Source organism: Triticum aestivum, chromosome 7B, assembly GCF_018294505.1.
Source record: "Triticum aestivum cultivar Chinese Spring chromosome 7B, IWGSC CS RefSeq v2.1, whole genome shotgun sequence".
Classification (NCBI taxonomy): Eukaryota; Viridiplantae; Streptophyta; class Magnoliopsida; order Poales; family Poaceae; genus Triticum; species Triticum aestivum.
The window spans coordinates 511,779,407-511,804,682 of NC_057813.1; the positions used below are offsets into that span (position 1 = coordinate 511,779,407).

Below are 25,276 nucleotides of genomic sequence, written 5' to 3' on the forward strand. Positions count from 1 at the left end.
CCTCAAAACAGCCACCATACCTACCTATTATGGAATTTTCATAGCCATTCTCAGATATATTGCCATGCAACTTTCCACCATTCCGTTTATTATGACACGCATCATCATTGTCATATTGCTCTTGCATGATCATGTAGTTGACATCATATTTGTGGCAAGGCTACCTTCATAATTCCATACATGTCACTCTTGATTCATTGCATATCCCGGTACACTGCCGGAGGCATTCATATAGAGTCATATTTTGTTCTAAGTATCGAGTTGTAATCTTGAGTTGTAAGTAAATAAAAGTGTGATGATCTTCATTATTAGAGCATTGTCCCAAGTGAGGAAAGGATGATGGAGACTATGATTCCCCCGCAAGTCGGGATGAGACTTCGGACTTTAAAAAAAGGGAGAAAGGCCAAATAAAAAAATGAGAGAAAAAGAGAGAAGGGACAATGCTACTATCCTTTTTACCACACTTGTGCTTCAAAGTAGCACCAAGATCTTCATGATAGAGAGTCTCCTACGTTGTCACTTTCATATACTAGTGGGAATTTTTCATTATAGAACTTGGCTTGTATATTCCAATGACGGGCTTCCTCAAAACGCCCTAGGTCTTCATGAGCAAGCAAGTTGGATGCACACCCACTTAGTTCTTTTGTTGAGCTTTCATACATTTATAGCTCTAGTGCATCCGTTGTATGGCAATCCCTACTCACTCACATTGATATCTATTAATGGGCATCTCCATAGCCCGTTGATACGCCTAGTTGATGTGAGACCATCTTCTCCTTTTTTGTCTTCTCCACAACCACCATTCTATTCCACATATAGTGCTATGTCCATGGCTCACGCTCATGTATAGCGTGAAAGTTGAAAAAGTTTGAGATTGCTAAACTATGAAAAAATTGCTTGGCTTGTCATCGGGGTTGTGCATGATTAAATACTTTGTGTGATGAAGATAGAGCATAGCCAGACTATATAATTTTGTAGGGATAGCTTTCTTTAGCCATGTTATTTTGAGAAGACATGATTGCTTTGTTAGTATGCTTGAAGTATTACTGTTTTCATGTCAATATGAACTTTTATCTTGAATCATTTGGATCTGAACATTCATGCCACTATCAAGAAAATTACATTGAGAAATATGCTAGGTAGCATTCCACATCAAAAATTATGTTTTTATCATTTACCTACTCGAGGACGAGCAGGAATTAAGCTTGGGAATGCTTGATACGTCTCCAACGTATCTACAATTTTTTATTGTTCCATGCTATTATATTACCTGTTTAGGATGTTTATGGGCTTTACTTTACACTATTATATCATTTTTGGGACCAACCTACTAACCGGAGGCCCAGCCCGACTTGCTGTTTTTTTTGCCTATTTCAGTGTTTCGAAGAAAAGGAATATCAAACGGAGTCCAAACGGGATGAAACCGTCGGGAGCGATCTTTTTGGAACAAATGCAAACCTGGAGACTTGGAGTGGACGTCAAGTAACAAACGAGGCGGCCACGAGGGTGCCCGGTGTGCCCCCTGGGAATGGGCGCGCCCCCCACCCTCGTGGGCCCCTCGAGCATCAACCGACCTACTTCTTCCTCCTATATATGCTCCCATACCCTGAAAACATCAGAAGCGACCACGAAAACCTAATTCCACCGCCGCAACCTTTTGTATCCGCGAGATCCCATCTTGGAGCCTTCGTCGGTGCTCCGCCGGAGGGGGAATCAACCTCAGAGGGCCTCTACATCATCTCCAAGGCATCTCCGATGAGTTGTGAGTAGTTTACCACAGACCTTCGGGTCCATAGTTATTAGCTAGATGGCTTTCTCTCTCTCTTTGAATCTCAATACAAAGTTCTCCTCGATCTTCTTGGAGATCTATTCGATGTAACTCTTTTTGCGGTGTGTTTGTCGAGATCCGATGAATTGTGGGTTTATGATCAAGTTTATCTATGAGAAATATTTGAATCTCCTCTGAATTCTTTTATGTGTGATTGGTTATCTTTGCAAGTCTCTTCGAATTATCAGTTTGGTTTGGCCTACTAGATTGATCTTTCTTGCAATGGGAGAAGTGCTTAGCTTTGGGTTCAATCTTGCGGTGTCCTTTACTAGTGACAGCAGGGGCAGCAAGGCACGTATTGTATTGTTGCCATCGAGGATAAAAAGATGGGGTTTATATCATACTGCTTGAGTTTATCCCTCTACATCATGTCATCTTTCTTAATACATTACTCTGCTCTTATGTCTTAATACTCTAGATGCAGACAGGAGTCGGTCGATGTGTGGAGTAATAGTAGTAGATGCAGAATCGTTTCGATCTACTTGTTGCGGATGTGATGCCTATATACATGATCATGCCTAGATATTCTCATAACTATGCGCTTTTCTGTCAATTGCTCGATAGTAATTTGTTCACCCACCGTAATACTTATGCTATCTTGAGAGAAGCCACTAGTGAAACCTATGGCCCCCGGGTCTATCTTTTATCATATAAGTTTTCCATCTACTTTTATTTGCATCTTTTACTTTCCAATCTATATCATAAAAATACCAAAAATATTTATCTTATCATATTATCTCTATCAGATCTCACTTTTGCAAGTGGCCGTGAAGGGATTGACAACCCCTTTATTGCGTTGGTTGCGAGGATCTTGTTTCTTTGTGTAGGTGCGTGGGACTTTTGAGGAGCCTCCTACTGGATTGATACCTTGGTTCTCAAAAACTGAGGGAAATACTTACGCTACTTTGCAGCATCACCCTTTCCCCTTCAAGGAAAACCAACGCAAGCTCAAGACGTAGCAACTCCCAAAGGTCTGATAACAAAAGGCAATAGGTTCTACCTCATCGTCTACTTCCCAACCCACATGTTATTCAGATCCTAACCATGCAATGTTTGAGGATTGGAACTAATGCATTAAAACTGGGTAATAAAAGATATGATCAAAGTGTTACTTGCCTTGCTGATAACCTGCAAACCCTAGAGACTCGTAGTAGCACGCTTCGCACTCTAGGAATTCTATCGCAAACAAACAATCGCATACATGACCACTCAAGCATAGATGCACGGGTAAAACTCAAATAAGAAGATCCAAACTGAAATTTCAACTGAAGAGCTTCAATTTGCAAAAAGAATCACTCGAATCAGAGCTACGAAACTCAAACTACGCCCTAAAGAAGTTCGAAAAGAAATCTGCTTGAAACCAAATTTTAATTTGCCAAAATCCTTCTCAAGTTTCTTAAACAGAAAGAGGGGCTCGAGACGAAGATGTTGGCGTTGGTTTCACTGGATTCCGACTAACGGTTAAAAAGTTACGAGGGTTTCAAGTTCAGGGGCTAATCTACGATAAAAATAATCACATATAGGTCCCTGGCAAAAAAACAGAAAAAGAAAATCTATCGGACAAACGTCCGCTAACAGAGGCAAACAAACGAATTCGTTCATTAAAACGGGCTAACGAACAAGCGTTTGCAAAATAACCTAACTGCAGAAAACCGATCTAAAAAATAAAAAAACAATCTAGGGTTTTAAAAAAAACGCGAACGGTTTTTACGTAAAACTGAAAAAGAAAAACGGCGACGGCGGCTAAGTCCGGCGAGGCTCCGGTGGGGCGGCGGTGCCGTCGGCGGCGGCTCCAGCGGGCGGGGTGGCGGCGGCGGCGCGGGGGGCACGGGTAGCAAGCGGCGACGGCGCGGGGCGGCGGCGCTAGGGTTAGGGCGGGGTGGGGCGGCTTGGGGCTGACGGGGCCTCGGGCTCGCCTTAAAAAGGCCGGCCGGGAGAGTCCGGCTCGGGCACGGCCGGTAGGTCGGTTCACTTTTTTTTAAACGGACGGAGTAAAATAAATAGAAGAAATACCAAACGGAGTCCAAAAATCCCGAAATAAGTTTTCACGGTCCTCTAATAATATTGCGGACAAAATGAACATTTATTTGGAATACTAATGCAATTTTGAAAAATGCCTATTTCTCTAATCCAAATAAAATAGCAATAAAAATCCAAATAAAATATTTATTTGATTTTAACATTTTTCCTCCAATATTTCTTTTATTTTGGAGAAGTCATTTTATCCCCTCTCTTTTATTTTAATATTGGAAATATTCGAAGAGAATAATACTAAAACCAAAATGATCCTCTTTTTAAATTTGAGAAAATTCAAATTTGAAAATCAATGAAATCTCCAACTCTCTCCGTCGGTCCTTGAGTTGCTTAGAATTTCTAGGATCACGCCAAAATGCAATTAAAATATGATATGCATTTGATGACCTATGTATAACATTTCAAATTAAAAATTTGGGATGTTATAAGCCCCCATCGATCTGAACTAGAGTCCTCTAGGGTGTCCCCATGCCGGTTGAAGCGCGCTTGAGATGTTCTGGATATGGAAGAGATTGCGGCGAAAAACGCTTTAAGCAACGAGCCCGTTCACCGGCTTCCCTTCTTATCTATCATCAATCACCAACGGAGTCGCTTCCTCGTCGGTGATCCCAAGCTTACCGTGCCCTAGCAGCCCAAGGGGCTAGGACCAAATCTCGCTGCATGCTGCTGGGCGGTGTCGCCATCTCCCAACGGAAGTCCGGGCCACCTCGCCATGAAGATCTGACGAGCACCGTCTGGTCCGCTTGAAACCCTAATTACCGCAGGGTTTTTGAGGTTTTCACGGAGATTAGTAGCATACTGTGTCGATCTATCCTTTCGGGTTCTACCTAGCTAGTGAGCGGTCATACTAGCCCACTCTATGCCTTGGGAACACAATACGGTAAAAAAGCTCAACTATGACTGTTTATATGGAAGACAAAAATTGAGCAGTGGCACGCATATGGCCACAGATTATGCGACAGAGTACTCATAAACAAACAAGAGAAAGAGAGAGAGACTCCACGAACTAATCAGTAGGACAAAGCGTATGCGTTAATCAATATTAGAAAAATTACAGTGTACATCCAGGTGGTACTAAGTGTTAGAGTAAAATGGCAAAACGGTATACACAGTCTGCAAGAGGGTGGCCACAAGCAGGACGACGGCGGCAACGAGGGAGATGAACACCCAGGGATTCCTCAGGTACCTCTGAAAGAAATTGGCCCGCCACCTGTTCCACCTCATCCGGCAATGGGCCTTGACCCGCCGCTGCACGTCGTGGAGCCGGCTGGACGGGCTCATCACCCCGCCCTTGTTCAGCGTGTTGTTGAGCAGCTTGGCCACCTCCTCGTCGCTGCCCAGCCCGCACTCGATGATGTTCTTGGACCTCAGCAGCGCCACGTCCTTGGCCGAGCTGATGATGTTGTCCATGAAGATCACGTACGCCGTCACGTCATTGCCGGCGCCCGGGTGGAGCCGCTCGAACGCCATCAGGTTCAGGAACTTCTTCTCGGTCCGGTCGTCGACCCTGATCGCCGGCATGCTCAGCACGCCGTGCTCGAAGTGGACGTCGAGGAGGCTGTCGGTGTCGCTCACTTTGAAGTGGATTCCAGCCTCGTAGATCTCCATCGCCGAGGGCATGACATATGCTGTCGATCCTGTGCGCTCTTGGTGGTCACCATGGGTGAGGCTTGTGTACAAGATGTCGAGAGGGTGGAGCCCGAGGTGATTGATGCCTACCAGGTGCCGCCGCCACGGACAGAGAGAATCGAGCACCAACCTGCTTACTCCTGAAGCATTCTATAGCAATCAGTTAGAACTAACATGGTTGCCTCGGTCTCCATTAACCATATTTTTCAATAAGATTAACAGGTTCCATATATTCGGCTAGGTCTTAGTCGACTGAGATGATTTAACCAAGTCTCAGTCAAGTGATATAACATGCAAGAGAGAAAAAGAAAATCTACAAAGAAAATTTAGCATGGATCTTAATGTAATACCTTACGGATATAACATCGATTGAGACTTTATTAAGTCTTAGTTGACTGAGACTTAGCAAGACTGTTTTGATATATAGTTATCTCTTTTTTGCTGAATGAATATATGAATTTTCAACTTCTTAGAGCAAAAGTGCTTCCACTTCCACTTCTAAAATAAACACTGAAAATTTTACTCGCGGAACTGGATTGTGAATTTAACAGGAACGGGTTTGTCCAAGTCACAGTGCCCATATATGTGTATATACAAGTTAGTGAAATGATAACGGTTTAATCAGACAACGTCTTGTGAAATGGGCTTGAAAATTTAACTCGACAGGCAGTTATTTTCATTTCATTCAGTCATTTTTTCTTACTGGAACTTTGTTGTTTGTTCTTTCATTCCCCTTGTTCCCTCTATCCATCAGCGTGCGAGCTCGATGCCGTACGCATCGATCGCCACCGAAGGTATAAGTGGAGGCTGGCGCGTGGTGGAGCGCCGTCGAGGCGCCAACAGCAACGGAAGCGAGAAGAGCTAAGATTACATCACTATCACACAAAGTTTGCCGACAATCTATCATGTCTCTTTCATCTGTCGCCGTCGAGGTCGGCATGCAAGAACACTAGCTCAGCCATGCCTTCTACGCCAATTAAACTGAAGCCAGCACCAATCCAGTCAAGCTAACTAACTGAACCCAATTAAACTGCCGATAGATAGTACCAATCCGAGTGATCAATACTGCTATGTACGTAAATCTATCAGTGAAGTGATTATTGTCGGTTTAAATCTGGTCGGTCGGAATTGGTAAACTAAAAGGGGGAGGGGGGATTAATAAAGAAGGAAGGACCAAAAAATTACGGATCGATGAAATAAAGTGGAGGAGTAGTAGTGCAGTACAGTACCTGATATCTGTCATGATCCATGACAACGAGGAGCCTCTGGAGGAGGAGAAGCGGCAGCTGGTTCTCCATGACGACCATGTCGGACTGGATGTAGTTCCAGAGGTAGAGGTAGCCGTACTTGCTGAAGACGGGGTCGTTGGGCGCGTAGTCCTCGTGCACCTTCCCTCGCAGCGCGTCCATCCGCATGGCCTCCACCAGGAAGCAGCCGTCGGTGACCATGAGCTCCACGAAGCGCTCCCTGTTGTCGACGCCGCGCCACTCGTCGCCGAGGTCTTTGTAGGCGTCCAGCAGCTGCGTGGCCACCTCGGCCACGGCGGCCACGAACTCCCGCAGCGGCTTCCCGGAGCGCTTGACGAGGTGCACGACGGCGCGGCGCTTGTGCTCCTCCATGGGGAGCAGCTCCGGGTCGCCGTGGTGGAAGGGCCCCAGCGAGACCAGCTCCGGCTGGTACGCCTTGCTGTTGTGCAGGTTCTTGATCCGCTCCGGGACGCGGTAGACGGAGTGGCGCTTCCAGCGCGCCATCTCCACCGCCGGGTCGATGTTCATGTCGCCGATCGTCTTCTCCATCTCCACCACCCAGCTGCGGCCGCCGCCGCCGCCGGGGCTCAGAGTCAAAGCCAAAGCCGCATCTACCGCCTCCACCCTCGGGTACTCGACCTTGTTCGGGGACAAGGTTGTTGCCTCCCCCATTAATCACGCGCGGTCGTCTGTGGGTCTGGAATGCATGGCGCTCGGCTCAGCTCGCTGGGCTTTGAAAGGTCTGATGGAACGGGGGGGCCGGCAAGTTGCACGTAGTACAATCAGCAGTGGCCGGACGGCGACGTGGTGACGCCCAGTCGAGTCAACTGACGGAAACGTGCAAGTTGGCTGCGCCCCGTGTACCAATGTCTCTGGACTCATCTTGGCCACAAGTTGCTCGCTTGCACGGGCTCCACCATACGCCCCCTTTGTGCATTACTCCAACCTTTGTGTGTGAACTATGTATGGTATCGGCGGGAAAGCAGACCTGCCCGGCCCGATCACTGTGACAGCAGCAGAGCATATGCTAAATTGCTAATGCGGGTGGCCACCAATAATATAGCCTGTACTGACCAGCGACGTGTTGAGACTTGGCCGACTGTCGCTACATCAAAAGCAGATACTACACTACAGCAGAGACTGTTTTTACTTTTGGTCCGTTCAATTTTTTTCAGATATGACCCTATCGTTTACAACAACTCCATTGTCTCAACAGCTCACTTTCATCATCTGTGACTGTGTCACACGGACAGATCACGGTCTCCCCGTCGTTCTTTCTCTGTATCCTGCAGCCCTGTCCACCAACACCAAGCATCCGATGCGTGGACGGCGAGGCGAGATCTGGCGGCGGGGCGAGGCACTGCTCAACGTATGACTTGCTAGGCTCCACCGGCGTCCGCCCTTTTCCAAAAATGCTAAACGTACGGGCACCTACAGGCCCGTACGAGGACATACCAACAAACTAAACACTGCCCCCCTGATTTTCAGGGGGTGGGGCCTGCTTTGGCAAATAAAATCCAATCACAAACTTCCACGTCACATTATTTTCAAATCAACATGTAAAAGCCTGTATAATCCTGTACGTGTAGCATTACTGGCTCTTTTCTGCGTTATACTAATCCGTAGGGGTCCAACCAGACCACCACCATCCGCCCATGTCCCCACTAGTTTAATCTGTCCAGGTCCTCGGGCCCGCGCTAACACTAGATGACGGAGCTCCCACCCAGGATACGCCCCCGACGCGAAAACTGGTTTGGTATGGACGAGTCACGTATGGTTTATGTGTTTGTTAGGAAGTGACCACGTCTACGGCACTAACTATCGAATTCGAATAAAGCATCATCATTGACTTTGACAGCCACACTATCTTCAGTAATAAAATTTTGGATCCACATGTGCCATTTATCGAAGAAACCTTTCATTCTCGGGGTTGTTGAAGGAATGGTCATTTGACCTTAGCATAAGACTTTTCAAAGTCAATCTTGAAAATTACTACATTCATGTGTTTCCGGGTGCATCTCGTTAACAATGTCATGTAGGATTACTACTCTGCCGAGTATATTTCTTCCTTACATGAGAGTTGTTTGAGATGGTTGGATGACATGGTTAGCAACCGTGTTGAGCCAATTAGTAGCCACTTTAGTGAATATCTTGAAGGTGACATTAAGGAGACACATGGGTATATATTGTTGGATCCACTCAGACTCCTTAGTTTTCGCCAACAAAATGACCTCACCAAAATTAAACCTGAATAGGTCAAGTTAGTCAGCACGAAGACAATTGAACAATTCTAAATTATCAGCCTTGATGACATCACAAACATTCTGATAGAATTCCGCGGGGAAGCCATCAAGGCCTAGATATCTGTTATGTTCCATTCACAACACTGTGGCTCTCACCTCCTTCTCAGAGAAAGGTGACATGTGGATATCATTCTCTTCTGCCGTGACTTGTGAAATATTATCTGTTCGGATCTCGTTGAGGATGACATTCCCTTCATCTGTCCCCCAAATAGATATATGTAATATTTGGTGATCTAACCCTTGAGCTCTGCCTCACCTTCGATCCACCCCTAATCATGTTGGACACTAAAAATGCTCTTCTTCCTATGCCAACCATTTGCGACCAATTGAAAGCATCATGTATTATTAGAAATAATTTTCTATCCATGGTGGTAGCTACGCACGACCCCAATTTTTATCTCTAATTATTTTGGTAAATTATTTTGGACTATGAAGAAAAATCGTTACTTTGGACCAGTTAGGCAAGCAAACAGGCAATTATGCCAAAAAGGCAAGCAAAAAGACCGAGAGAAGTGAGAAAATGCCCTTTCCACACAACAAAAAGGCACTTGTGTCAAAAAGGTAATAACAAAGACAAAGAGAAGTGAGAATGAGTCATTTCTATACAACAAAAATGCACTTGTGCCAACGCTATAAGAAGCCCGACACCTCATCTATCGAAAAGTCACTTATGCCAAAGGGACTTTAGCTACCACCATGCATAACAACTCACCTCTCATTACTATCTCCCTTCATAGCCAGATGGATTAGATCTCTAGTTGGGCAAGGTTGCAGGACGACATGAAAGCCTCATTTGAACAGGCTACCGGCATCATCCGACAACTAAGGGAGAGCAATGAGAAGCTCCAGGCCGAGCGCGACCTGCTGAGGGCGAAGATCGTCGGAAGTGAGGAGCAGCAGGAGGAGACCACTGCCTTGTCGAAGAGGACCAGTGTCATCATCGAGAAACTTATGGACGAGAATGTTGTGCTGCGCATGAAGCGCAAAAGGCTGGTGGAGGAATTCGTGGATGCTCTCAAGCAGCATACTAAGGACAGGAAAGAGCTCATCGCCGCTCGCCATGGAGACTAGTTCCCACGGCTTGCAGCAACACATCAAGAAAGTAGAGATCGGCGAGCCAGATCGTTGTCTTCCTTATTCTTTTGCCCTTGTGTATTTCGGGAGTTGCCGCATGTGGCTTTTTTAATTATGTTCCTAAATATGTAAGACGATTATTATCCACTATCATCGTCCTTATATTCATCACGCTTGCTATAAGTCATAGTCGATGCCATATAGGTCCGTCGGATCTTACATTGAGATCCATGCCAAACTTTCTTTTTAGATTTTCATTTTTTCTCTCTTAAATCTCAGTCCAGTGAGACATAGCCACGCCGTGAAACAGGGGCTCGGGCGCCATTAATGGAGACATTGGGAGGGAGGTGAGCGGCGGATAGAGGTCAAAGGGCTCTCCTCCCGATGAGCATGCGCAGGGGTCTGATCGCACGCCTCCCGTATCCAAATAGCTACCCTGCACAGCACCTCCTAGCCAATAAAAAAAGGGAGATGTGGCGCCACGTAATTGGTAAGTAGAACGCCCACAGTTTCAATAATAGTTGTGTTTTCGATTCGTAACGTGACAACACTTGTTCCAAAATGACTTTTTGATTGTTAATATGCGCGCCTTCGCAAATTGGACAGAAAAATTACCACAACATGTTGGTGCCATGTCATGACACCATGCCAAGTTTCATGATTTTCAGGCGTATTTTGGATTTATAGGAATTAAAAAACAAAGTTTCTCAATCTTTCCGGCCGAGCCACGACGCCAGATGTTTGAATTTCATTCTCATTTCTTACATGAGACCTAGAAATTCACCCAAGGACACACATGTGATTTTTAACCAACTTTGATGCACTGGAGCATGTGCTTGTAGTTCAAATTTGAATTATGCACATTAAATGCCCAAAAATTCAATTAATGTATAAAAAGGCCAAACGAACCAGGGATAATTCTAAAATTTAGCACGATACTTCTATTTGGTCTAATCTACTTGTGTAAAAAATTAAGGCATGAGAAGGCAGTGTACATATGTCGTTTCACACACGGAGGTGACGCGTTACTCTCGGAACCATGAGCCTTCTTGAGAGAAGCTCCAGTTTCAAGAAGTTTATACCAAAGCTTGTCCCAATTCAGCCAAATAAATACCGCGGCATGTTGGTGCCATGTCATGACACCATGCCAAGTTTCATCATTTTGAGGCGTGTTTTGGATTTACACGAATTAAAAAAACCAAGTTTCTCAATCTTTCCGGCCGAGCCACGACGCCCAGATATTTGAATTTCATTCCCATTTCTTGCATGGGACCTAGAAATTCACCCAAGGACACACATGTGATTTTTCAACCAACTTTGGTGCATTGGAGCATGTGCTTATAGTTCAAATTTTGAATTATGCACATTAAATGACCAGAAATTCAATTAATGTATAAGAAAGTCCAAACGAACCCGGAATAATTCCAAATTTTAGCACGCACTCATATAGTTCTATGTCGCCTCTGTAAAAAAGGGGGGAGGCAGCGTATATCGTTTCAAACACAAAGGTGACACGCCCCCCTCGGGAACCACGAGTCTTCTCGACAGAAGCTCCGGTTTGCAAGAAGCTTATACCAAAAACTTGTCCAAATGCGGCCATTTTTTTTACCACAGCATGTCGGTGCCATGAAATGACACCATGCGAAGTTTCATGATTTTCAGGCGAGTTTTGAATTTTCAGGAATTTAAAAACCAAGTTTTTCAATGTTCCCGACCGAGCCACGATGCCCATATGTTTGAATTTCATTCCCATTTCTTGCATGGAACCTATAAATTCACCCAAAGACACACGTGTGTTTTTTCAACAAACTTTGGTGCACTGGAGCACGTGCTTGTAGTTCAAAATTGATTTTTGCACATTAAATGCCAAGAAACTCAATTAATCCATAAAAAGTCAAACGAACCCGGAATAATTCCAAATTTAAACACGACACTCATTTAGTTGCATGTTCACTGTACATAAATGTTCTAGCGATTCAAACACCATCCTTTCCCTCTGTAACACCATTTTCTCTTTCAAAACATAATGAAAAAAATCAGGTATAACACAAACAGTTTACTAGAAAGAATCGTGTGAGATGTGATATAAAATATCTTGGCGCACCGTCTTGTTTGGCTTACGCAGGAAGCTTCGTCTTCTATAGTCCACAGACCCCGCTTGAACCACACTTGCGCGCCAGTTTCTCGTGGCACCGAGCAAAAAAGTTTTGCCACCGCGGAAATATCTATCTCCCCGCCCCCTCCCTCCCACCAAAAGACACATTTCCATTGTTCCTCCTTCCTTTCCAAGTTCAAACCTTCACTACTGCTTACTGGCAGCTCAGGCTCTTCGTCGGCGACCCTTCTTCTTGCAGCACCGCCTCCTCGCCAGCGATCCTTCTTCTTGCAGCGCCGCCTCCTCGCCGATGACCCTTTTTCTTGAAGCGCCGCCTCCTTGTCGCCGACCCTTCTTCTCGTAGTGACGCCTCCTCGCCAGCGGCCCTTCTTCTTGTTGCACGGTCTCCTCGCCGCTGACCCTTCTTCTTGCTGTGCGACCTTGTCGATATGGTCAGGTAATCCACACCCCACCCACACCATCCTCCTCCGTTCCCGTCCCACATGCCCCGATCGACGGCGCGACACCTTCCACCGAAATCACTGTTCCCCTCCTCCAATTCAGTGTCACCCACAACCATTTTGCACGCAGTATAACGTGGAGCTCAGTTGGCAGCGGAGAAGCAAATCGTGGGCGCACGCGCGCATGAGGTCGCTATGGCTGCCATGTGTGCCGACCGCCATATCTTGGAGGAGCACCTCGTCTTCGAGGCCATCGTCAACACCGCCACATGGTTGTCTACTTTAAAATACAGTTTGTGTTGTTTTCTCGAGGACATCGCCAATGCCTTCTAGTGATTTGCCCTCTGTAATGTTAATATGCAATCTGATGTTTGGCTTATAGTTTGGTCCTCTGAATTGTAATGTTTAGTTAACACTTTGGTCCTCTAAAACGTAATGTTCAGTTAACAGTTTGGTCCAACAATTGCTACATTTCGTAGTAGTGTTCTCAAGCATTCTTTATTTTGTTAATTGTCTTATCTTCTAGTACATGTTTCTATTCTGCAATGTCGTGCTCAATTAACTATTTTGGTTCATTTGGTTTGCTGTCCATTTAACTGTTTGGTTCAGTTCTACAATTTTATTTTCATTTGTTGTGGGTACAATTTTGTATTATTACACATGTGAAATAAATCGAATTTTGCTGTACTCAATACATATTATACTGATAGTATGACAACTCTCAGTTAACCTAATCAAGATCTTCCTTATGTGTGTTACAGGGAAACAATGGGAGACAGTGCGGTTTACCATCGAGGTTTGTTCAAGCATGGTCCTTTGGCTAATGGCACATTGTTGTGCAGTTGTAGGAATCATTCTAATATTTAGTTTTCTTACAATTTGGTCTTGCACATGTAGGTCCTGCTGTCAGAGGCTTAGACCCACTATTCGACCCATTTGCATATGGGGAAATGAGATGTCCATGAATATCAGTCAAGTTAAGAAACTCAGAAAGATTGTTATGATGAAGAAACTTGCGACAAATAACAGCAAGATCTTTGTTTGCACAATGACGAAGACATCAGTCAACTACATGATGGTACTAACTCTTTTACCTTGTTTACCCCTTGCGCCATTTCAAAATTTATAGCAGCAATGTATGCATATCTTTGTTTTTAGTACTTTGCAAAGCAGTTCACCGATGATTACCTCTCAAACCACCTGCATGGTTGAGAGGCGAGGAAGGTATTCATTCAACACCCACGGTACAATATTGAAGTCTTGCTGAAGCGAACGAAGGTTGGGCGGGTAATTATCCATAGCCACTGGCCTAAAGTTGTAAGGACATTCAACATCACTGAAGGCTCAATATTTTCCTTCCGCTTCTGTAGCTTCCTAGATGAGATTGATCTGCCTATTTACCGTGTATGATGCTACTTTCCAAAGGTTTTTGATGTTGCATGTGAAACTTGGTGTTGTTGTGTAATGGCGGAACTGAGTGCTGAAGCTATCTGATGTAAATCGATTATGAAATCCTGGTTGCTATTATATGGATATGAAATATCTGGTGTGTTTTTATAAGAAATATCAATTTGATTAGTACATGGATTATCAATAATAGGCTAATTACCCTACTTATTGGGGTTTTCTATTGCAGACGGTTACTTAGACAGCACCGTGGGCGATGAACTCAAACAACCCGCATGGTTTCTAGAAAGTAGGCGTGTTCGATCAACTAACAATCACACACGACTTCTGACAGAGAACTATTTGCGTTAGGCCACCTTGCACAAACATTTCCACAAACAAAATTGTGTGTGATATACATACGAACGGAAATGTTTTTCTCGGATTCACCATGTGGGATGTACATACGAACGGAAACAATTGGGTTTTGATGCCCCACCAGATCGCACACGAGCTCATTTTGCCCCAACCTATGTGCCAGGAGGGCCTGTCCCCGACGGTTTCTGGGTCATGTGTGAAGGACCCCCCTATAGCCCACACTCACTTGGCGACGGTTCCAAACACCGTTGCGAAAAGGGGTTAAAAACTGTTTGTATAGCAGGTCTCTCCACCAGTGTGGGATCTTGGTTCCTTTGCTTGAGCAACGACACCATTATTATCACAATATAGTGCCATTCGGTTCATTGCACTTGGGATCACACCAACTTCTTCAAGAAAATTCTTGATCTAGATCACCTCCTTAGAAGCTTCTGCAGCTGCAATATATTCTTGATTATGCCGTAGAATCCACAACGGTGTTCTGCTTGAAACTCTTCCAAACTACTGCCCCTCCATTGTGGGTGAAAACATAGCCCGATTGAGATTTATAATCATCTATATCAGTCATGAAGCTAGCACTAGTGTAACCATTTATAACAGGCTCTTCCTTTCCTCCATAGACGAGGAGCATGTCATTTGTCCTTCCGAGGTACTTAAGTATATTTTAAACAGTTTCCTAGTGAGCCACTCCAGGATCACTTTAGTACCTACTAACACTTAGTGCATAAAAAACATCTGGTGTGGTACATATCATGGCATACATGATGGATCAAATTTCTGATGCATATGGAACTCCACTCATCTGCACACACTCATCAACTGTCTTATGACATTCATTTCTGGTAAGTGTCGTGCCATGTGACAATGGGAGAAAACCTTTCTTTGTGTTCTCCATTTTAAACCTCTTTAAAACCTTGTCAATGTACGTGCTTTGGCTTAGCGTGATTAGACTCTTGATCTAGCTCTATAGATCTTTATGCCCAATATATAAGCTTCTTCGCCTAAGTCTTTCATCAAAAACACACTCTTCAATGAAAGTTTTTTGTGCTAAAAAACTTTACATCATTTCCAATCAACAATGTGTCATCTACATATAAGATTAGAAAATCAATAGAGCTCCCACTAAACTTCTTGTATACACAAGCTTCTTCATCATTTTTAGTGAAGCCAAACTCTTTAACCATTTCATAAAAACATTGATTCCAGCTTCTTGATTCTTGCTTCAAACCATAGATAGACCTTTGAAGCTTGCACACCTTTACGGCATCATTAGGATCGAAAAAACGTTCTGGTTGTATCATATATGCTCCCTCCATTCCCTTATACAAGGCCACAAAATCATATTAAAGGTACCAATGTAAAATTTAATGACTACTTTGCAAGCTAACTTTTCTTTTCATTAAATGGGATAATTAATACGCTGCATGCATGCAAGGAAAGAATGGGAAGGAAGTAGCTCAGTGTCATTATGAATATGTCGGGACCCCCATCCTAAGTCAAGCCGGTCTAGCATAAGACACATCATATCACTTTGCGTCCTCACGCATGGTAACCCACGCCTGCTACCTTTACCTTGGCCAGGACCATTTGCACCTTTTGGCTCATGTATATGATTGTGATGCTAGCGTCCATATGACAGAGAAGCTGGGTCGACATGAATAGTCATAAACGTGGCACAAACTTATAGGGACAGGCATACATGACCCAGCAATGCACGTGTCGGCCAGCAACGACTGTGACCGGCCTGTAGCAAGCTATCATGACTCCGGTAAACACTACATGGCATTTCCACATAGGGAGAGACACATGAGCAAAGAAGGACACATGTTGGTCAATCCATGTGTTCCCAATGGAAGCACTAGGAGGCATTTCCCCATAAGGAAGGTTACCACAAATAAACAACCAGGTGTCGAATCCTACACATACCAAAGCATTTCAATAAGATACACACAATATGCTCTATATGTGTAGATACAACATGGCATCACAACATAACTCTACGACTAAAGTATCTCTTTAAGAAGCTTCGAGGAGCCATACATAGCATGATATTACAAACATGGGTCTCATGGCCCAACATATAAAGTCATACAAGCACATGCAGAAGCTTAATCTGTTTGAGTACATATGATACGTCTCCAACGTCTCCAACGTATCTATTATTTTTTCTATTATTTTTGATGTATTCATGCCATGTTTACAATATTTTTACATGATTTTGGTATGATTTGATTAGAACTAACCCGGACTGACGTTGTTTTCAGCAGAACTACCGTGTTGTTGTTTTTGTGCAGAAATAAAAAAAGTTCTCAGAATGCACTGAAAATCAACGGAGACTTTTTCTGGAAAATATAAAAAATACTGGAACGAAGAGTTACCAGAGGGGAGTCTCGTTGGCCCCACGAGGGTGGAGGGTGCGCCCCCCTACCTCGTGGACTCTCCATGGGGCCCCCTAACTTGTTCTCGACGCCAACCTCTCCTAAAAATCCCCAAACCTCCAGAACGTAACCTAGATCAGGAGTTCCGCTGCTGCAAGCCTCTGTAGCCACCAAAAACCAATCGGGGCCCTGTTCCGGCACCCTGCCGGAGGGGGATCCATCACCGGTGGCAACCTTCATCATCATGTCGCTCTCCATGACAAGGAGGGAGTAGTTCACCCTCGGGGCTGAGGGTATGTACTAGTAGCTATGTGTTTGATCTCTCTCTCTCTCTCTCTCTCTCTCTCTCTCTCTCTCTCTCTCTCTCTCTCCCTCTCTCGTATTCTTGATTTGGCACGATCTTGATGTACCATGAGCTTTGCTATTATAGTTGAATCTTATGATGTTTTCTCCCCCTTTACTCTCTTGTAATGGATTGAGTTTTCCCTTTGAAGTTATCTTATCGGATTGAGTCTTTAAGTATTTGATAACACTTGATGTATGTCTTGCGTGGGATACTCGTGGTGACAATGGGGTATTCTATTGATCCACTTGATGTATGTTTCAGTGATAACCTTGCGGGTTCCTTGACCTTGGGAATCTATGCATAGGGGTTGGCACACCTTTTCGTCTTGACTCTCTGGTAGAAACTTTGGGGCAATCTTTGTAGTTCTTTGTGTTGGTTGAATAGATGAATCTGAGATTGTGTGATGCTTATCGTATAATCATACCCACGGATACTTGTGGTGACATTGGAGTATCTAGGTTACATTAGGATTTTGGTTGATTTGTGTCTTAAGGTGTTATTTTACTACGAACTCTAGGGCTGTTTGTGACATTTATCGAAATAGCCCAATGGATTGATCGGAAAGAATAACTTTGAGGTGGTTTCGTACCCTACAGTAATCTCTTTGTTTGTTCTCCGCTATTAGTGACTTTGGAGTGACTCTTTGTTGCACGTTGAGGGATTGTTATATGATCCGATTATGTTATCATTGTTGAGAGAACTTGCACTAGTGAAAATATGAACCCTAGGCCTTGTTTCGAAGCATTGCAATACCATTTTTGCTCACTTTTATCGTTTGCTACCTTGCTGTTTTATAATTTCAGATTACAAAAACCTATATCTACCATCCATATTGCACTTGTATCACCATCTCTTCGCCGAACTAGTGCACCTATACAATCTACCATTGTATTGGGTGTGTTGGGGACACAAGAGACTCTTTGTTATTTGGTTGCAGGGTTGTTTGAGAGATACCATCTTCAACCTATGCCTCCCACGAATTGATAAACCTTAGGTCATCCACTTGAGGGAAATTTGGTACTGTCCTAAAAACCTCTGCACTTGGAGGCCCAACAACGTCTACAAGAAGAAGGTTGCGTAGTAGACATCAAGCTCTTTCTGGCGCCGTTGCCGGGGAGGTTAGTGCTTGAAGGTATATCTTTAGATCTTGCAATTGAATCTTTTAGTTTCTTGTTTTATCACTAGTTTAGTCTATAAAATAAAACTACAAAAAAATGGAATTGAGGGTGCCTCATATGCTTCATATTTTTAATGTCTTTCATGAAAATGATGGAAAGGAAAATTGTGCTCAAATGCTAGAAGAAGAATGCATTAAAATGTTTGGCGCTAAATTTTTGAATGATGAGAATGATTGCAATGTTGTTAGTATGAATTCCTTGAATATCCATGATGCCAATGATATGCAGAGCCACAAGCTTGGGGATGATATGTTTTATAAAGATGATATTTTTAGTCCCCCATGTTTTGATGAGCAAATTTGTTATGATGAAAGCATGCCTCCTATTTATGATGATTATTTTGATGAAAGTAGGTTTGGAAGAGTGTCAACTTTAGGAAGTAATGATCCCACTGTTTTGGAGGGCATTGAATCTTATTGTGATAATTATGAAAGTGGATTTGGAGAGGTCATGACTTTATTTAGTGATGAATCCACTATTTCGGAAGAGGTTCCAATTGATTATGAGAACAAAGTTGCTATCTATGATGATTATTGTGATGACATGTATGCTATAAAGAAGAATGATAACCATGAAACTTGTCATCTTGATTTTAATTTTCAATTGGATTATGCCTCACATGATAGTTATTTTGTTGAGTTTGCTCCCACTACTATTCATGAGAAGAAATTTGCTTATGTGGAGAGTAATAAAATTTGCATGCTTGCAGATCATGAAAATAATGCTTTATGTGATGGTTATATTGTTGAATTCATTCATGATGCTACTGAAAATTATTATGAGGGAGGAATATATGCTTGTAGGAATTGCAATAATATCAAGTTTCCTCTCTATGTGTTGAAAATCTTGAAGTTATGCTTGTTTTGCCTTCCTATGCTAGTTGATTCTTGTTCCCATAAGTTGTTTGCTCACAAAATCCCTAGGCATAGGAAGTGGGTTAGACTTAAATGTGCTATTCATATTATTCATGATGCTCCCATTATGTTTCAGTTCTTATCTTTTATGTTTGCATCATTGAAATCATCATGCCTAGCTAAAAAGGCATTAAAGAAAAACGCTTGTTGGGAGACAACCCAATATTAACCCATACTGTTTTTGTGTGTTCACATTATTATGCTACTGTATTAATCATGTTTTATAGCTTTTTTTCAATAAAGTGCCAAGTAGAACCTTTGGGAAGACTTGGGTGAAAGTCAATGTGATCTTGCTGTAAAAAACAGAAACTTTGCGCTCACGAGATTAGCTGTCATTTTTTTAAAGAAGAGTGATTTTGAGTTGTTTCTTTTTGAAGAAGATTAGTAGACAAATTCCTCACGTCCACAAATTTATTTCAGAATTGTTTGATTTACATAAGCATTGGAGAGTTACAGATTACTACAGACTGTTCTGTTTTTGACAGATTCTGTTTTCTATGTGTTGTTTGCTTATTCGGATGAATCTATGAGTAGTATCGGAGGGTATGAACCATAGAGAAGTTGGAATACAGTAGATACTACACAAATATTAATTAATAATAAGTTCATAACAGTACCAAAAGTGGTGATTTATTTTCTTATACTAACGGAGTACGAGTTCTCTGTTGAGTTTTGTGTTGTGAAGTTTTCAAGTTTTGGGTAAAGATTCGATGGACTATGGAATAAGGAGTGGCAAGAGCCTAAGATTGAGGATGCCCAAGGCACCCCAAATTAATATTCAAGGACAAACAAGAGCCTAAGCTTGGGGATGCCCCGGATGGCATCCCCTCTTTCGTCTTCGTTCATCGGTAACTTTACTTGGAGCTATATTTTTATTCACCACATGATATGTGTTTTGCTTGGAGCATCGTGTCATTTTATTTTGTTTTTCTTGTTGTTTGAATAATATCACAAGATCTGAAATTCTTAAATGTTAGAGAGTCTTCACATAGTTACATAATTATTCAACTACTCATTGATCTTCAATTATATCTTTCGGAGCAGTTTGTCATTTGCTCTAGTGCTTCATTTATATCTTTTAGAGCACGGCGGTGGTTTTATTTTGAAGAAATTGATGAAATCTCATGCTTCACTTATATTATTTTGAGAGTCTTAAACAGAATGGTAATTTTCTTTGGTTATGAATTTAGTCCTAATATGATGGACATCCGAGAGGGATATAATAAAAACTTTCATATAAAGTGCATTGAATAATATGAGAAGTTTGATTCTTTATGATTGTTTTGAGATATAAAGATGGTGATATTAGAGTAATGCTAGTGGATTAATTGTTTGAGAAATACTTGTGTTGAGGTTTGTTATTCCCATGGCATGCATGTATGGTGAACCGTTATGTGATGAAGCTGGAGCATGATTTATTTATTGATTTTCTTCCTTATGAGTGGAGGTCAGGATCGCGCGATGGTTAACCCCTACCCCTTCCCCTAGGAGCATGCACGTAGTGCTTGGTTTTGATAACTTGTAGATTTTTGCAATAAGTATGTGAGTTCTTTATGACTAATGTTGAGTCCATGGATTATACGCACTCTCACCCTTCCACCATTGCTAGCCTCTCTAGTGCCGCGCAACTTTCGCCGGTACCATACACCCACCATTATCTTCCTCAAAACAGCCACCATACCTACCTATTATGGCATTTCCATAGCCATTCCGAGATATATTTGCCATGCAACTTTCCACCGTTCCGTTTATTATGACACGCTTCATCATTGTCATATTGCTTTGCATGATCATGTAGTTGACATCGTATTTGTGGCAAAGCCACCTTTCATAATTCTTTCATACATGTCACTCTTGATTCATTGCACATCCCGGTACACCGCTGAAGGCATTCATATAGAGTAATATTTTGTTCTGAGTATCGAGTTGTAATTCTTGAGTTGTAAGTAAATAAAAGTGTGTTGATCTTCATTACTAGAGCATTCTCCCAATGAGGAAAGGATGATCAAGACTATGATTCCCCCACAAGTCGGGATGAGACTCCGGATGAAAAATAAAATAAAAAATAGAGGCCAAAAAAAAGAGAGAAGGCCCCAAAAAAATGAGAGAACAAGAGAGAAGGGGCAATGCTACTATCCTTTTACCACACTTGTGCTTCAAAGTAGAACCATGATCTTCATGATAGAGAGTCTCCTATGTTGTCACTTTCATATACTAGTGGGAATTTTTCATTATAGAACTTGGATTGTATATTCCAATGATGGGCTTCCTCAAAATGCCCTAGGTCTTTGTGAGAAAGCGAGTTGGATGCACACCCACTTAGTTTCTTTTTGAGCTTTCATAAACTTATAGCTCTAGTGCATTCGTTGCATGGCAATCCCTACTCACTCACATTGATATCTATTGATGGGCATCTCGATAGCCTGTTGATACGCCTAGTTGATGGGAGACTATCTCCCTCCTTTTGTCTTCTCCACCACCATATTCTATTCCATCTATAGTGCTATGTCCATGGCTCACGCTCATGTATTGCGTGAAAGTTGAAAAAGGTTGAGAATACTAAAGTATGAAACAATTGCTTGGATGAAACCGGGGTTGTGCATGATTTAAATATTTTGTGTGACAAAGATAGAGCATAGCCAGACTATATGGTTTTGTAGGGATAGCTTTCTTTGGCCATGTTATTTTGAGAAGACATAGTTGCTTTGTTAGTATGCTTGAAGTACTATCGTTTTTATGTCAATATTAAACTTTTGTTTTGAATCTTATGGATCTGAATATTCTTGCAACAATAGAGAAGTTTACATTGATAAATATCTTAGGTAGCATTCCACATCAAAAATTCTGTTTTTATCATTTACCTACTCGAGGACGAGCAGGAATTAAGCTTGGGGATGCTTGATACGTCTCCAACGTATCTATAATTTTTTATGTATTCATGCCATGTTTACAATATTTTTACATGATTTTGGTATGATTTGATTAGAACTAACCCGGACTGACGTTGTTTTCAGCAGAACTACCGTGGTGTTGTTTTTGTGCAGGAATAAAAGTTCCCGGAATGCGCTGAAGATCAACGGAGATTTTTTCTGGAAAATAGAAAAAACACTGGAATGAAAAGTTACCGGAGGGGAGTCCTGTGGGCCCCATGAGGGTGGAGGGCGCGCCCCCAGTCTTGTTCTCGACGCCAACCTCTCCTATAAATCCCCAAACCTCCAGAACATCACCTAGATCAGGATTTCCGCCACCGTGAGCCTTTGTAGCCACCAAAAACCAATCGAGGCCCTGTTCCGGCACCCTGCCGAAGGGGGGATCCATCACCGGTGGCCATCTTCATCATCTCGGTGCTCTCCATGACAAGGAGGGAGTAGTTCACCCTCGGAGCTGAGGGTATGTACCAGTAGCTATGTGTTTGATCTATCTCTCTCTCGCATGTTCTTGATTTGGCATGATCTTGATGTACCGCGAGCTTTGCTATTATAGTTGAATCTTATGATGTTTCTCCCTCTCTACTCTCTTGTAATGGATTGAGTTTTCCCGTTGAAGTTATCTTATCGGATTGAGTCTTTAAGGATTTGAGAACACTTGATGTATGTCTTGCGTGGGATACTCGTGGTGACAATGGGGTATTCTATTGATCCACTTGATGTATGTTTTAGTGATCAACTTGCGGGTTCCGTGACCTTGGGAATCTATGCATAGGGGTTAGCACACGTTTTCGTCTTGACTCCGCAATAGAAACTTTGGGTCACTCTTTGAAGTCCTTTGTGTTAGTTGAATAGATGAATCCGAGATTGTGTGATGCATATCATATAATCATACCCATGCATACCTGTGGTGACATTGGAGTATCTAGGTGACATTAGGGTTTTGGTTGACTTGTGTCTTAAGGTGTTATTTTACTATGTACTCTAGGGCTGTTTGTGACACTTATAGGAATAGCCCAATGGATTGATCGGAAAGAATAACTTTGAGGTGGTTTCGTACCCTACAATAATCTCATTATTTGTTCTCCGCTATTAGTGACTTTGGAGTGACTCTTTGTCGCATGTTGAGGCATTGTTATATGATCCGATTATGTTATCATCGTTGAGAGAACTTGCACTAGTGAAAGTATGAACCCTAGGCCTTGTTTCGAAGCATTGTAATACCGTTTTCGCTCACTTTTATCGCTTGCTACCTTGCTATTTTTATAATTTCAGATTACAAAAACCTATATCTACCATCCATATTGCACTTGTATCACCATCTCTTCGCCGAACTAGTGCACCTATACAATCTACCATTGTATTGGGTGTGTTGGGGAAACAAGAGTTTCTTTGTTATTTGGTTGCAGGGTTGTTTGAGAAAGACCATCTTCATCATACGCCTCCCACAGATTGATAAACCTTAGGTCATCCACTTGAGGGAAATTTGGTACTGTCCTAAAAACCTCTGCACTTGGAGGCCCAACAACGCCTATAAGAAGAAGGTTGCGTAGTAGACATCAACAGATAACAACAAAAGAAGAAGGCCAAGGAACCTGACCATCTACAAGCTAATCGGTCAACATCGGACTCATCGTAGAAACCACTAGTGAGACCGAAGTCTCCCCTATAATAACATAGATTAAGAAAACGAGAGTATAGATGTACTCAGCAAGACTTACATCAGAACTATCTACAAATGCATCAGTATCAACAATGGGGTTGTGGAGTTTAACTACAGCAAGCCAGCTTGACTCAGTGGCTATCCTGTACTACGACTACCAATAACTTCTTTGAGGTGAGAAAGCACACATGAGTCCACATATTCACCATATCAATACACCACTATGGATCTGCTCCCGTCTCCCTACGGGAAGGCCATCCATAACACTCATGATTATCTTGCACATTTTAGAGTATCCATTTCAATTTCTCTAGGAACCATATAAGCTTTCCAAGTAGTCCATATCTGAGGACGCGGCTATTCGAATAGATCATTTAACCCTGCAAGGGTGTACTTCTTCACACACGCTCTCACCACTTATCGCCGTTCACACGACATGTACTCGGCAACCTTCAAGATGAAGCCCAGCGGGGGTGTTGGCCATGACCTGACTAACCACACAAGTCTCTAGTCCAGGTTTATAGCCTATTTGAGTTCCATTCGCAAGGAAGTCCGGCCGAGGTTTCCACTACGACCCCAAACAATGTGTGCAAGGTTCCCAAGCCCACCAAACGGGTGCCTCGGTACACCGTGCCACTATGTCTATACTGCATCATAGCCCACACCTAATTTCAGCTCTACGCATGACCTCCAACACATATCCTACAAACACCAGAAACTAGTTGCAACTCTTGGATAGAGATCAAGGCGATTAATAAGTCGAGAGAGCTTGGAGTGCCCGGAGCACACAATGTGTGGTAGTAGTTGTTCTTGGATCACAAACACATGATTCAGTTCCCGAGGACGGTCCCAATGAGACAACCCACCATGTACTCTTACATGTCCTATCATCGCTACCTTTACCAAATTGTGTTCACACACTTAAATCTCAACAGTAGGACATGTTCACAACTATCCCAATAGATCACAGATAAATCAGACCTGACACAACTCTAAGCATAACAGGCATAGCAAGCAAGCATGAATGAGTAAGCACACCATGGCTCAAACAACTCCTACTCATGTTAGTGGGTTTTACTATTTACTATGGCAAAGATAGTTCATGCAAAGGAATGGGTTCAACTACCGCGACATGTAACTGTTGAATTGTTGTTTTCCTAATGCAGTAAGAGAGAGCACGAGCAAGAGAGTGGGATTGTATCAGGAATCTCAAGGTGGTTTGCTTGCCTGGCAGTTTTGAAGATAGTATTGTTCTTCATCGGTGTCAACGATCACAACATCAGAATCATCCGCTACCGAGAGGGGACAAACACCGACAAACAGAGAAGGAACACAACTAATGCAATACAACAATATGATGCATGCTCATAACATAGGAGTATGCTTGTGTTTGGACTAATGCAACTAGAAACCAGATTAAATGAAGTGGGTTTGA

General features: G+C 42.8%; 1 protein-coding gene across 1 annotated transcript; it reads right to left on the bottom strand.

The window, feature by feature from the left end:
• Positions 1 to 4,869: 4,869 nt before the first annotated feature.
• Positions 4,870 to 7,491, bottom strand: LOC123160278 (UPF0481 protein At3g47200). Its single transcript, XM_044578077.1, has 2 exons — positions 6,721 to 7,491; positions 4,870 to 5,641 (listed from the first exon to the last, which is right to left on the bottom strand). Exons 1-2 carry the CDS (start codon positions 7,408 to 7,410, stop codon positions 4,937 to 4,939), a joined length of 1,395 nt encoding a protein of 464 aa, XP_044434012.1. The 5' UTR covers positions 7,411 to 7,491; the 3' UTR covers positions 4,870 to 4,936.
• Positions 7,492 to 25,276: the final 17,785 nt, after the last annotated feature.

Excerpts from the sequence above, each read along its gene's own strand:
- LOC123160278 (XM_044578077.1), bottom strand. The coding sequence starts at position 7,410 with ATGGGGGAGGCAACAACCTTGTCCCCGAACAAGGTCGAGTACCCGAGG. Across the intron at positions 5,642-6,720 it reads TGGATCATGACAGATATCAG|AATGCTTCAGGAGTAAGCAG; the intron begins GTACTGTACTGC and ends TGATTGCTATAG.